Genomic DNA, 14,990 nt, shown 5'->3' on the forward strand with positions numbered 1-14,990 from the left:
TTGTCTGAGGACACACACGCAGCTCCGTGAGACCCTGGGGACCCACAAGGATATGAAGAGAAGAAGCCTCCTGCCAACAACTGTGGGAGTGAGCAGTCTTGGAAGGAGCTCCTTCCTCCCCAGCGGGACGCCCTAAGGCAGCTGCCCGGCTCCAGATGACATCGTCACCTCGACTTAACAGGAGAGTGGAGCCAGCACCCCCCTAAGTGAAATGCTGGCTGTTTAGGGCAACCAAGTTTTAGAGCCGCTTGTCAAGAGGCCCTCACTCACTAAGTCATCCCTAACGCTGGCCTCGGTCACCGGGACTTGTGCAACAAAAAGGACTTTCCCCCCCTCCCCCAAAAAAAAAAAAAGGAAGGTACTTGAAATGGGAATGCCATCCAGAGACAACAGTGGGAAAATTACGACCAAAAAAAAAAAAAAATTGGAAAAAAATATTATTCAAAGTCAGAAAAGAATCCACGGAAGTCCGCCCCCCCCTCCCTCCCTCCCTCCCTGCCACACTGACTAATTCTTTTAAACATATGACGGCTGGCACATGAGCCTGGGAGGCAGGGCCTCCTTCTTGAGCCTGTAGGCTGTGAGTTGGCTCAGCTTTCTGGAAAGATTTGAGCTTGGTGTTTTCTATGCTGCCTACCTTAGTGATGGAATCTAGCTGTGTACCCTGAAGAGAGATGGAAATCTGTGTGTGTATGTATGTGTGTGTGTGTGTGTGTGTGTGTGTACGCAGGACTAGGGAGAAGGTTAAGCACACCTGCTTCTCTTGCAGAGGACTGGGCTTCAGTTCCCAGCACCCATATCAAGCAGTTCACAACCTCCTATAGCTCCAGCTCCAGGAGATACGACACGCTCCTGTGGCCTTCAGGGGTACCAGCACTCACAGGACGCTCATGTTTACACTAAGGTACACACGCCCACACCACACACAAACTCAATTGTGAGTGTGTGTGTGTGTATGTATTATGTGTGTGTGTGCATGTATGTGTGTATGTGCATGTGTGTGTGTGTGTGTGTGTGTGTGTGTGTGTGCGCGAGAGAGAGTGCAGAGGATGGGAGATGGCTCAGGAGGTAAGGTATGTGCTGTGAAAACATGCAGACAATAGCTTGAATCCCCGTGAATGCATGTAAGGCGGGGTAGCGTGCATCTGTAACCCCAGCTCTCATGGAGAGATGGGAGGAAGAGGCAGGGGGATCCCCAGAAGCTTGAGAGCAGTTAGCGTGGTGTACGCAGAGAGAGAGGGAGGGAGAGAAAGAGAGAGAGAGAGAGAGCAACCCTGTGTCAAGCATGATTGGACGTAAGGACCAACATCCAAGGTTTCCTCTGACTGCAAGAGTGCAGCTTGGCACGCATGCTTGGCACACACGCTCACACACCCTCGCACACACAGAGGCAGGGGCCAGGCAGACAATTAAAACGACAACAGTAATATGTTCAGCCTCCACTTGCATTACTGCGTCAGCGGGGCAGCTGCCATGGCTCGGCGGGCAGAGCCTTACGAGCTGGAAAGCCTGCATCGGAGGCTCAGAGCTTCCACAAGCTGCCCTCTGACCTCCACGTACATGCCACGGCACGTGCACAGGCGCGCGCACAGGCAATCCATAAGACAGCCCTTACTACGGGGACAGCGAGGCTGGGCCTCGCCTGTGTGCTGTGAAGTCCTGCACACTGATTAGCAAGGGTGGCTAAAGCCAGCTGTGCTGGCGCATGCTGTGATCCCAGCCCCTGGAAGGCCGAGGCAGAGAGACCAAGGGTTCTGGGCTAGCCTGGGCTGCAGAGCAAGACAAGGCAAAACAAAACCACCCGCACCCAGAAGCAAAGGAAAGATACACCAATATGGGTTTTTGTTTGTTGGTTTGGTTTGGTTTGGTTTTGGATTTTCAGGACAGGGTTTCTCCGTGTAGCCTTGCCTGTCCTGGACTCCCTTTGTAGACCAGGCTGGCCTCAAACTCACAGCGAACGGCCTGGCTCTGCCTTCTTGAGTGCTGGGTGGGATTAAAGGGGTGCGCCACCATGCCCAGCTGGTTTTGTTTTTGTTTTTTGGGTTTTTTTTTTTGTTTTTACATGACAAACCACTATGTTAATTTATGAATAATCCTTAACCCGTTTACAATGAGTGTGCTGACTTTTGCGCTAAGGAGAAAAGTTGAATGTTTGGGGGGTTTTGCTCCTCCTCCTCCTTTTATTTAATGTGTACCTGTGCTTGGCCTCCATGTATGTATGTCCACCGTGTGCATGCAGTGCCAACAGAGGCCAGCAGAGGGCGTCACATCTCCTCCAACGGGAGTCACAGGAGGTTGTGAGGCGCTGTGTGGGCCCTGGGAACCGGCTCCGGGGCTTCTGCAAGAGCAACAAGGCCTCCAAACTGCTGAACCATCTCTCCAGCCTCCTGGCACTCTCTCTTTCCTTTTGTTTTCTTTTTTCTTTCTTTTAGAGAGAGAGAGTATTTCACTATGTAGCCTAGGCCGGTCTTGAAAATGGGTTGGGATTATAGCTGTGTAACTCCACTGCACCAATTTAGAAAGGTGTGCATTCGGTTTTGGTGTTGTTGTTTTGTTTCTTTTTTTTTTTTTTTTTTTTGAGACAGGGTCTCACTCTGTAGACCGGGCTGGCCTTCAGCTCACAGAGGTCCACCTGCCTCTGCCTCCTGGGTGCTGGGGTTAAAGGTGCCTGGCTAGGAAGGCTGCTTTTAAGGAGAGAAGAGGAGAGGGAGGTGACAAAGACTGGCTAAGAGAGAGCAGCAAGGAAGTTAGCAAGGTGGGGGGTAGCAAGGGTTGGGACAGGAGGTGCCAGACCACCCCCGTGCAGGGCCCCAATTGCCCAGGCTCAGAACCACACAAGGAAGGAGTCCCAGCACTGTCAGGAGAGGCAGATGGCGGCCCCATCCTTCACACAGAGACAAGAGATTGGGGAAGGCCGAAAGCCTTGGCTCATTGGCCACATAGCCTCTGCTCTGTGGCCTCAGCCACACACACACACGTCCTGCACCATCGCGTCCCAAGTCCAAGCGGCTCACAGGGGACCCTGGGGTGCCACGCCCAGCTTGCCCTGGACCTCTCCCTGTGGTTCAGAGAGCAGCCCTTGACCTGCCTGGGGTGTTGGCCTTTCTCTCCCAACTCCCCCCGACCCCCAGTGCGTTCCCTCTGCAGGGGGAGAATCTGCTCTTCCCGGGAGACCTGAGGCTCCTGCCATTGACCCCAACCCCAGGTCCAGCCCCAAAGCCACCGAAGCCCAGGCACGGTCTTGCACTGTGACACCCTCCCTGGTGCAGGGCATACGTACCAGAAGCTGACCCGTCTCCATGTCCCAAGCCCTCACTGTCTTATCATAAGATGATGCGATGAGCCTAGAAAAATTTTTTAAAGATTGGGAACAAACACCTAGTCTTGCCAACACTTACCAGAGCCTGTGGTTCCTACAGGGATTCCTTCTCCTTTTTATAACTTAGGACCAAGACTGACCTTTCCAAAGACTCCCTGGCGACCACACTGGGGACCTGTGTATCCCACTGACAACAGTAGCAAACAGCACCGATATAGCACTCTGACACGGATATCTTTCTCACCCTTAAGACCCTCCAAAATAGCCTTCTATACTTAGGGTTAGGGGAACATCATTTCAGGGTTGGAGGGATGGCTCGGTGGTTAAGGGCACTCGATGCTCTACCCAAGGACCTGGGCTCAGCTCCCAGCACCCACAGGGTGGCTCACAACCTCCTATAACTCCACTGCCAGGAGAGCCAACCCTTCCGGCCTCCACACGCATGCAGGCAAAACACAGGCATGCGCAAAATATACACAAGTAAAAGGAAAAAATAATGTGTACATCTTTTTCGGCCCTTTACTGTTCAGTTATTTTCAGGTTCACTTCCCAACTCCTGAGGATCCCCACCCCGCTCACGCCTCAGTCTCTGTCCGGGGGAAATGCTTTCCTGGACAGCTTGCTGTCTGCTTTCGTGCATGCAGAAACACGTATAAGGCATCCTGCTGTGGTTTTGGCTTCGACGCTGTTTTCCAAGACAGGTTTGGAGGCCTGGTTGCCAGCCAGGGGTTCCGGTGAGGGGGCTCCCCGAGGGGGCTCCCTGAGGGCCTGTCTTTTCTCATGCTTAATCCTCTGATAGAATCATGCTTCGAGGAGGACGCTCTTGGGAGGTGGTGGCAGCTACAACGTGGGAGGGGGTACAGGGGGCGACCCCTGAGGTCGCGTCTTTGGTAGGTAGGGCCCCTCCCTGGACTAGTCCTGGGTCTCTGCTTCCGGGCTGCTCTGAAGGGAGTGGCATTGCCACGCTCCACCCCCTTGCCGTGACGTTATGTTCCGCCACCGGCCAGAAACAGCCGGGTCGCCTGGCAAACCGAGAGCCAGAGCAAATCTTTCTTCCCTGAGGGTCTGTCCCAGTGACAAGGCTTCTGGCTAACATATGTAGCTTTGTCTACTTGGGTAGCAGATGGCAAAGATTTTCCTCTTATTTAAAAAAATAAATAAATATACCCATGAAGTCTGAACTCCACACTTGTATCACCCTTTGGGAGCCCAGAGCCTCTGCTCATCTGCCAAAGGCCCATCCTCTGTCGGCATGAATGGCCTTAAGCAAATAAACTGAGCCTGAAGCCCCTGCCCTCATGTGTGTGTGCCCTTGCCTCCCGAGCCCTAAGCTTCCCCAGACGGCAGCTCCGGCTCAGGCATCCTCCTGCTTTCCAGTTTCCCTGGGAAATGAGGGCCCAGGACCTGGAGCGGTGCCTCAGAGGTTAGGAGCACCTGCTGCTCTCACAGAGGACCAGGGTTTAGTCCTGTGTCCACCCGATGGCACACAGCCATCCAGTTCCCGGAGATCTGGCGCCCTCTTCTGGCCTCCACAGCACCAGGCATGCCTTCAGGGCGCTTAAATTTACAGGCATCACACTTAAATACATGCAGAGAAAAACACTCGTCCGCATAAAATAAAAATAAATCTTAACAAAAACTAAGGAGAGTGCCGGCTAATTTTATGTCAACGGGCTGGAGTTATCTGAAAGGAAAGAACCTCAGCTGAGAAAATGCCTCCATAAAATTGGGTTGTAGAGCTGGGCTCGGTGGCACACACCTTTAATCCCAGCAGAGGCCTCGGATCTCTGTGAGTTCAAGGCCAGCCTGGTCTACAAATTGAGTCAATATAGCCAGGGGTACCCAGAGAAACCCTGTCTCAGAAAAAAACATCAACAAAAAAAAAGGGGGCTGTAGGTAATTTTCTTAATTAGTGATTGGTGAGGGCGTGCCCAGCCCATGGGTGGGTGGGTTCATCCCTGGGCTATGGTCCTGGGTTCTCTAAGAAAGCAAGCTGAGCGAGCCATGGGGAGCAAGCCAGTAAGCAGCGCCCCTCCACGGCCTCTGCATCAGCTCCTGCCTCCAGGTTCCTGCCCTGCTCGAGTTCCTGTCCTGACTTCCCTCAGTGGTGAACAGTGATGTGGAAGTGTGAGCCGAATAAACCCTTCTCTCCCCAGCTTTCTTTTTGGTCAAAGGGTTTGGTGATAGTCACAGTGACCCTTGCTGAGACAAGGGTCCAGACTAGATCCCTGAGGTCCGGGGCAGTCGCCACGGGCTACATGTGACCACAGAAGAGATGTTTTGTGAGGAAAAACCCAAGCATGTGTCCGTCTCAGCACCTTGGAGGAGCTGCGGCAGGAGGCCTGCAGCACGTGCGAGGCAGGCTGGGCGCAAGCAGTAAGCTGTGGGCCTGGCTGTTCTCAAACGAGGAGGAGGAGGAGGAGGGTGGGGAAGGAGGAGGAGGAAAAACACAGTAAAAGAAGGAAGGAAAGAAAACTTCAGACAGGGTTCTTCACTTCAGTAAGCGTGCTATTTTAAGCAACTTAGACTTTGAGAATGTGGTTACCCTGTTACACCCACTTGACTCTCAGAGCGCAGGGGAACACTGAGGCCCATTCAGGGGAGCGTGGGTTGTATATTTGCTTAAACAAACAAACAAAAACCTGTCACGGGTCCCACGGGTTCTGGGCCCGCCTGCTGACCCTGACCTTTCCCAAGCAGTACGAAAGAGGACAGACGTCACCTTCTGCTGTCAGCCGAGGTGCTGCATTCTAAAACAGGCGCCTTGGGCTGTGGCTTGAATTCGGAAAGCACGTATCCTTCAGCCGCATCCTCAAATCAATGGGGGAGAGAGGAGAGACCGCGGTCAAGGCTTGCATCTGAGAGCCACGCACTCGGGTCAGCAGGGGCTTCCTAGCCTGCCCACAGCCGGGTTCTGGCTGCGGCCTTCCAACGGCCCAACCATCTACAGCTCCTGTTCCAGGGGACCCGACCCCCTCGTCCGGCCTCTGTGCGCGCCAGGCACCCTCAGGGTGCAGCTGCAGCGCTCACGCACTTTTTTGTCCCCTCCCCCCCCCGTAGTGATAGTGACAGTTGAGAGCCGCAAAGAATGAGATGCTGGGGTGGGAGTTGGGGGGGGGGGCGCAAAGTCCAGTCTTAGCTGTCCAGCGGGACAGCAATGCATGCAAAATTGCTGTTCCCCAGAAAGGCGTGCCGGAGCCCAGGACCTGAGAGCTGGGCGCGGAGGGGGGGGGATGAGGGGGAGGGGCAGTCCCGGGGACACTCCTCCTAGTTTGCACCAGAATCCTGGGAAGGTTGTTTGCACAAGCTGTGAAGGTGTGGTTGGCTGCCTTTCTCTCACGGAGAGAAGAGTCTCCTGTGATTTTTTGCACACCTGGCTAGTGTGCAAATGCAAGCCAGCTGTCGGCTTACCGGCGGCCCTTAGGAACCTGGCGGCCCCAGGCCGGTCCTTACTGCTGCTCTGCGCACACAACTGCTCTAGAGAAAAACAGGCTCCACGGCCTCCCAGGCCGGGTTGAGCCGACTGCGCGTTCAAAAGTGCCACCATGTGGCCAAAAGCGGGCATAGCAGCCACAGACAGGGCTTGAAGAAGCCAACGCCTGTGATGTGGGATTTTGAAGGGCAAAATACTGATAGGGTTTTGATTAATTTTCTAGGAAGTTAAAAAAAAAAAAAACTTTTTCGCGTTCAGTGTGGGACCTAGCAGGGCCTTGTGCACGGAAGACAAATGCTCTTCCCTGACCTACAGCCCCAATACAGGGTCTGAGCTGATCCGCCTGGGCCTTGGCACCCAAAAATGACCAAGACATTCCTCTGAGGCCGTTTGTAGGATCCCGGGGGCTCTGCTCTGTCCCAGTTACCCAAACCAGAAGCTGAACCAGCCTCCTCCACTTCTCCCTCTCCTCAACTCAAGCCAGAAGACAGCAAACCGCAGAACTGAGCAAATCCCAGACTCATCTCTTCAGCCAAGGCCTTGACAGCCAACGTCACATGACCCTCCACCCCTGTCCCCCCTTCTCTGTCCTCGCCGCCATGCAGACCTGTCGAGGCCTGCTGGACACCGACCCCAAATCCTAGGATATCGCAGTGTGCTGAAGCCCGATAAGGATTTTTCCATGGGATCTAAAAGCAGGGCACCGGAGAGATGGCTCGGCGTCCAGGGAACCCCAGGACCCACACGGTGGCTCACAGCCATCTGCAACTCCCGTTCCGGGAAGGACTCTGCTGCCCCCTTCTGGCCTCTGCAGGCGCTGCACACGTGCGGCGTGCAGACAGGACAGCCAGACGCACGGATAAATACATCTAAAGTAAATCTGAACTAAGGGAAATAATAAAGAATGGCTCGGCGACTTCCAACCCGGACAACCCGGGACCCCCCCCCTCCCCAAAGCTGGGGGCTGTCAGACTTGTGGTGTGCACCCCACGCTCTCCCCCATCCCCCGATACTGCGTCCGGGGTGCGTCCGGAGCCGCGGGCTGGCGGTCCCCGCCTGCGCTGGGCTCTTTCTGAGCACGCGGCCCCGGGGCGGCCTCCTTCGTCTTGCGCTTGCTCAGAAGCGGCGGCCAGCCCAGGGGCTTTGCTGGCCAACCAGTGCCGGCGAGCTCCCCATCCCAGGAGCCGAGCCCTTGAGGACCCTCTGGTCCGGCCACCTACCCACAGCTTCACGGAGCAGTCGTAGGAGCCGCTGACAAACCGCGTGTCATCCATGCAAAACTGGCAGGAGCTCACGATGCGTTCGTGCCCGGCCAGAATTTTGTATGGGACCTAAAGGACGGGAGCAACCAGTTGCACAGTGACGCGGGGCCCAAGGGCCTCATGCAAAACCAACAGCGTTTACAAACACGGCTCTCACCACACCGAAAGCAGCCGCGTAAAATGCGCACCTTGAAAATAATGAAACGCCTGGGCTGGGGAGACGGCTCATTGGTGAAGAGCGCCGGCTGTGCTTTCAAAGGACCCGAGTTCAAGGCCCAGCACCCACAGGGCCGCTCACAACCGTCTGTCCGTCTGCAATTACAGTTGCAGGAGCTCTGACGCCCTCACAGCAGACGCACGCACGTGAAGGCAGAACACCAGCGTAATAAAATAAAAAGTTAAGATAAAAAAAAACAACGTGGTGAAAGGAACTGAAGATGACCTAAATAAGTGGAAAGGCAGCCCACGAGCACAGATGTAGCAAAGCTAAGAGAGCAGAGCTCCCTAAAGTGACCTACAAATTCAAATTCAATACCACCTTCTCAGATCCCAAGATGTGTGATGTCTTTGTAGAAACTGACAAGCTGAGCTTTTTCTATGTGCTTTTCTTTCTTTCCTTCTTTCCTTTTTGTTTTTTTGTTTTCTTGTTTTTTGAGACAGTTTTTCTATAAAGCCCTGGCTCTTTGTGGAACTCACCTGGTAGACCAGGCTGGCCTGGAACTCACAGAGATCTGTCCACCCGTATTTACATGTACTTTTAATTTTCACTCGTGTGCATGCGGACATGTATGCCATGGGTGTGTCGGTGCACTAAGAGGCCGGAGGCCGGCACCGGATGCCCTGCATGTGGAATTTGAGGTAGTGTGGGCCACCCACCATGGGAATTGAACTCAGGTCCTCTGGAAGAACAGCGCACGCTCTTAGCCACTGAGCCCCCTCTGCAGTGAAGCTGCCAAGCTGACCTTAAAGCTTTTGTGAAAACTCAAGAAGACCCAAACTGTGGGTGAGATGGCTCAGCAGGCAAAGGCGCTTGCCACCAAGCCTGGGGACCTGGGTTCGATCCCTGGAATCCACAGTAGTAGAAGGAGAGCACCAACTTAACAAATTGTCCTCTAACCTCCAGACACATGCCATTGTGTGTGTGCAGATACACATACACACACACACACACACACAAATAAAATGAGGAAAAAGATCCCAGTTTCCAAAACAGTCTTTAAGAAAGACAGTGATGGAGGACTCACATTCTCTGGGATAATGATAGCATACAGATAAAACTGTTCCTATACCTCAATGAAATACAATTGGGACTCAGAGAGAAACACTCAGAGCTGACTAATTTTTATATGAATGCCAAAGCAAAGAGGGCAACAGACTGGCTCAGGAAAGTCCTTGCCACCCATGCCAATATGCCAATAAGGAGGACCTGTGTCAAATCCCCAGAACCCACAGGGAAAGCCAATGGTCTCTGCCTGTAGTGAACCCCAGCACTGAGGAAGCCGACAGTGAACCCATGGGGTTGATGGAAGATGGCCGCTATGCATATGTAGAGTTCGGTACGGCTTCAGTGAGTGCACTGGTGTTCCCCGGTAGGTTATCGACTGAGCACCAGTCTCTGATGTTTGTGAGGAGGCTTTCAGCTGTTTAGGTATCCTGCATCACCTCTTTGAGAGGAATGTTTCCAGAACGTGCTTATGGGGCAAGCTGTCTGGATGATCCCTGTGTCAAAATTCTGAAAGGATATAAAAATTGTCCCGGTTCCTCACAGTTAGTGAAGTGGATGCTAGGATGCTTTTACGGAAGGAGTATCTCAGGATGATCCTTCTGGCTGTGTGTGCCAATCCAGAAGGTCCTCGGACAGTTTCAGGGCGTCACCAATTTAAGTTCAAGTACACCAAAAATGGGCCAATCATGGACTTCGTAAGCAAAAATCAAAACAAATCTAGTACGACATCTGCTGGCACCAAGAAAGCAAGTATTCTCCTCATTCAGAAGATTTATGTCCTAATGCAAAACCCAAGACCTTTGCCTAATGATGTTTGTCTGACCACGAAACTTTTTTTTACTGTGATGAAGTTACACCCCCAAGATTACCAACCTCCAGGTTTTAAGGATGGTGACTGTGAAGGAGTAATATTTAATGGGGATCCTACATACTTAAATGTGGGAGAAGCCCTGACACCTTTTCACACCTTGAGATTAAAAGTGACCATTGAACGAATGGAAAATATTGATTCAACAATATTAACACCAAAACAATCAAAAATACCATTTCAAAAAATTCTAATGGACAAAGATGATGGAGACAATGAAGGTCAGATCGTAACAATTTTGACATTAAAACTAAAATGGATGAACAGAAAGAAATTTCAGAAGCTTCTAAAATCAAAGAACAAAGTCTAGATTGTGAGGAAGAAGAAATTATGCAGTTAAAAAAAAAAAAAACTCAAGTCCTTCAGTTTCTCATAGTCAAGTTGAACAGTTAATCAGTGAGACATCTGAACTTGATGTGTCTGAAAGCAAAACAAGATGAAGAAAGATCTTCCAGAGTAAAATGGCAAATGGAAATCTACAAGGACAAACTTCTAAAGAAAATTGAAAGAGAAGTCTTCGTCAACCTGGGGAAACAGTCCTTCCTCACTGGCAATCTTCTCACCAGAGACAGTGCTGAAAATAAGAAGTCAGAGAACCAGAGGAACACAATAAAAGTTTTTCTTCTCACGCAGATTTGCAGTTCTCAACATTTAAAAGGACGCCGTATTATTATTTGAAGGTGTGCTTTCTGTAACTCTGAAAATTACAGTTATCACTCTAGTGAAAGTTTTAGCTATTGTGTTTACCTGAGCTAACTCCAAGAGAACTTTTGACTAAACAGAACTACCAATGTCATTGACTGTGCTCATTATCCACTGACTACAATCTGCCTTTCATTTTAAAGAGAGCTTCTGTCAAAACTGCGTATCTGACATTCAACCAAGGACCATGTATGAATATAACCTAGAACCTCCGCTCAGATGTAGCCTGTGGTAGCTCAGTAACCAATTGGTTTCCCAAAGTGAGGGGAACAAGGACTATTTCTAACAGGAACTCAGTGACTGGCTCTTTGGCCTCCCCACCCCCCAAGGAAGGAGCAGTCTTGTTAGGCCACAGAGGAGGGCTTTGCAGCCAGTCCTGAAGATACCTGATAAAACAGGATCAGATGAATGGGGAGGAGGTCCCCCCCTATCAGTGGACTTGGAAAGGGTCACGGTGGAGATGAGGGAGGGAGGGAGGGACTGGGAAGGAATGAGGGAGGGAGGGAGGGACTGGGAGGGAATGAGGGAGTGGGACACGGCTGGGATACAGAGTTAATAAAATGTAACTGATAAGAAAAAAATAAAATTAAAAAAAAAAGACACCAAAAAAACCCTACGTATCAACTTCTAAGGCCCTCTAAAGCCATTTCTGGAATGTGTGTTCTGGCATTAAAATTTTGCAAGGATTCGCTTTTTCTTTGGTTAAAACATTTAATTGGTGCTGTTAAAATAATTTTTGTTGGGGCTGGAGAGATGGCTCAGTGGTTAAGAGCACTGTTTGCTCTTCCAAAGGACCCAGGTTCAATTCCCAGCACCCACATGGCAGCTCACAACTGTTTGTAACTCCAATGCTAAGGGATTTGAAATCCTCACATCAATGCACATAAATTAAAAAAATAATTTTTGTTAAAACATTAAAAAAATCCAAGGTGATGGGGGTTGGGGAATGACACTCAGGTTGATCTCTGGCACTTAAGTGCACACTCACACACACACACACACACACAAATGCTAGTACCCATGACACACACATAATGCTAGTATATATCACACATACACAAATTCTAGTACACATCACACATACACACAAATGCTAGTAGACATGACACACACACACAGAGTGGAATAAGCTCTTTAAGCACATTTGTCTGGGAAAACTAGTTACTTCCACACAGGAAAACAAGACCAGATACATACCTCACACCCCTATAGAAACGAAATAAAAGTTGATCAAAGGCTTAAAACATTAAGCATTGGAACTCTGAGGCTCTAGAAGAAAGCTACACAGAGAAACCCTGTCTTAAAAAAAAAACTAACTAACTAACTAAATGTATGCCATATCTGATATGTTGGATACCAGGCCTTGTGCACAGTAGGCAAGCCAGCTACCAACAAGTGTGCCAAGGACCTAAGTAGATGCTTCTCCAAAGATATCCCAGTGGTTGGCTGGTAGGTAACGTGAGGAGGCTCTCAGCATCATTAGTCGCTAGGGAGACACAAATCAGAGCCTCGCATGGCACACACTGGGATGGCTTCAGAAGTGTGGGCGAGGCTGTGGGCAGCTTAGGGCCTCGCACACTGCTGGTGGGAAAGTAATTTCAGAGAACAGTTTGGCAGTTCTTTAAAGAGTTAAACACGGGGACCGGTTCGTTAAGAATGCTCCTTGCACTGGGTGCAGTGGGATCACACGCCTGTGATCCCAGAACCTGGGAGGCAGAGGCAGGCGGATCTCTGTGAGTCTCGGGCCAGCCTGGTCTACAGAGTTGAGTTCCAGTACAGCCAGGGCTACACAGTGAGACCATCTGAGAAAAAAAAAAATCAAAACAAAACAAATAGTGCTTCTTGCGGGGAGCGGTGGGGGCGCAGAAGAGATGGCTCGTCGGTTAAGAGCACTGGCTGCTCTTGCAGAGGGCAGGAGTTCAATTCCCAGCACCCCGATGGCAGCTCACAACAGACTGTAATTCCAGTTCCGGGGGATGCGTCAGCCTCACACAGATGTACGTGCAGGCAAAACACCAATGCACGTTAAATAAGATAAATTTAAAAAGTAGTGTTCCTTGCTCTCCTAGATGACCAAAGTTTAATTCCCAGCGCACACACTGGGTAGCTCACAACTGCTTATCGAGGGATCTGATGCCCTATGCAGCTCCTGTCAGGTGTCTGCAGTCACTTGGCAAATACTGACACACATGGAGACATTAATAAAGATAATTTTTTTTTTAAGTTAAACATACAGGGGCTGGAGAGACGGCTCAGTGGTTAAAAGCACTGGCTGCTCTTGCAGAGGACCCAGGTTCAATTCCCAGCACCCACACGGTGGCTCACAACCACCTGTAACTCCCATTCCAGGGTTCAGATGCCCTCTGTGGTTTCTGTGGGCTCTGCCACACACGGCACACAGACATGTATGCAGGCAAACACTCATACACACACACACACACACACAAAAAAAAAAGCAAAATAAATTCAAAGTCAAACATGGGAGTTAAAATGTAAGCCAGCCATTTTACACTCAGGTATACCCCCCGCTCTCAGAAAATCAAAACAGCCACACAAAAGCACGTGCACATGTCCAGAACAGACTCCTCAGTACAGCTGTTCACCAGCGGACACGGGACTATGTAAAAGGCCAAAGCTATACAAGGGACCGGTATTTGGCAATTTGAAGGGTAGTGAAGTACTAACGGATGCTCCAATGTGGGTGAACCGTGCAAGCATCGTGCTGAGGGAAAGAAGCCCCCTCCGACCCTTGCACACATAGCACTTGATCCTATTACTATCCTGAAGAACAAATCAGAAAGCAGGAAAGGTACCTTCCCCGAGTTAGGAGGGTGGTTTATAAGGAAATGACTAAATGACTGATAATTGGTAACATTGTGCAGAGTATTTTGCCTTGCTCGGTTTGATTGCATGATACAAGAATTATAGCAATAAAGCTGAAAAGCCAAGAGAGGGGAGGTCAAGATGAAAACAACCTGTCCTTTACCCTTTTCCTCCCACAGCTAGGAATCGCAGGGTAGGGACGTGCCAGGACCCAGGGTGCTGAGTGGAAGAAGCGTGAAAGAAGGGAGGGAAGCAGACAAAAGGGTTTGCTCTCTGCTTCCAGGAAGGTGGGGATGGATGAAGCCGGGCGCGCAAAGCTGCAGGGGACTCCGGGATGTCAAAGGGAGCGTGGGCCTGGGACTGCAGAGGGCCAGGTACTGGTTACCAGGCGTAGCCCCAGGCGTCGCGGCACACCAGGGGGTAGCTGCTTGGCTGCGCGTGGGAAGGCGCGGAGTGGACGCAGGGTCTCCGGTGGCTGGGGAGGCCAGCCGGGTCCTCTGAGCTTGGTGGGTGGTTCTGACCTTGGAGAGATGCTGCTGGTCGCCCCAGAATTGCATCGCTGGCGTTTTGGAGTGCCTCTGGTGGGACGGGTGCTCCGACTCTATGAGCAAGGGGTCGCAGGCGGCCAGAATCTGGTCCCGACGGATATCAGGGAAGGAGATCTTGAATCGGTTCACCGCTCGCAGCAGGGTGACCCAGGGCAACCTGTTGGGTCGCACACTGCTAAAGATGGAGGACATACCGACCGTCCCCTTAATCGGAGTCCTCAGCTCGCTGTCGATGGAAGCCTTCCTTGTCCTAACTGTAGCCCTCCTGCCCTCGTCAACATTGCCCTTCTTGGACTCAGGGGACCTCTTTAATGAAGACTTCTTCCTCCCGTCTTGGGCAAGATCCCTCCGGGCCTCTTCTGAGTCTTTCCTCATCTCGGCAGAGAGTTTCCTAGTTTCCCCTGAGCCCTTCCTGAGCTCTGCAGAACCTCTGCTGGTAACCCCCAAGGCTTTCCGGGAGTCTGGTGGTGAGGCCATCTTGGAGCCTGCCCTGGGGGAACGGTGGCACCTCGTGCCCACGCCCGCGCTGAGCCCTTCCGGCCCACGCGCTGCACTGGGTTCCCCCATTTACCTTCCTGAGTCGGGAGGCTTCCGGCAGGATTGCCCCTTTCCAGGCCAGAGAGAGAGAGAGAGAGAGAGAGAGAGAGAGAGAGAGAGAGAGAGAGAGAGAGAGAGAGAAAGGAGGAGCCAGGAGAGGAGCCCAACACAGAGGCCCACTACCCCTGGAAATGATCTCTGGCATTTGGGCACGTGAGGAAGGAGACTTCTGCGGTGCAAAACTAGAGGCCTCAGCCTTGTGCCCTCTGGATC

At 51.5% G+C, this 14,990-nt stretch overlaps 2 protein-coding genes across 2 annotated transcripts in view; one reads left to right on the forward strand and one right to left on the reverse strand.

Moving 5' to 3' along the window:
- Window positions 1-14,657, reverse strand: part of Wdr88 (WD repeat domain 88) — a 30,349-nt gene extending 15,692 nt beyond the window's left edge. The window contains exons 1-4 of the mRNA XM_021642323.2: window positions 14,154-14,657; window positions 7,973-8,083; window positions 6,042-6,130; window positions 3,281-3,344 (exon numbers count right to left, since the gene is read on the reverse strand). Of these exons, the coding sequence (XP_021497998.2) occupies window positions 3,281-3,344; window positions 6,042-6,130; window positions 7,973-8,083; window positions 14,154-14,657 (768 nt within the window). The remainder of the gene's footprint in view (window positions 1-3,280; window positions 3,345-6,041; window positions 6,131-7,972; window positions 8,084-14,153) is intronic.
- On the forward strand, window positions 9,528-10,685 carry LOC110551513 (HORMA domain-containing protein 1). Its single transcript, XM_021642162.2, is given in 4 exon segments — window positions 9,528-9,804; window positions 9,807-10,327; window positions 10,330-10,446; window positions 10,449-10,685. Coding segments are annotated over 4 exon segments (1,152 nt in total).
- Window positions 14,658-14,990: the final 333 nt, after the last annotated feature.

This window comes from Meriones unguiculatus, chromosome 14 (genome assembly GCF_030254825.1).
Source record: "Meriones unguiculatus strain TT.TT164.6M chromosome 14, Bangor_MerUng_6.1, whole genome shotgun sequence".
NCBI classification, from domain to species: Eukaryota; Metazoa; Chordata; class Mammalia; order Rodentia; family Muridae; genus Meriones; species Meriones unguiculatus.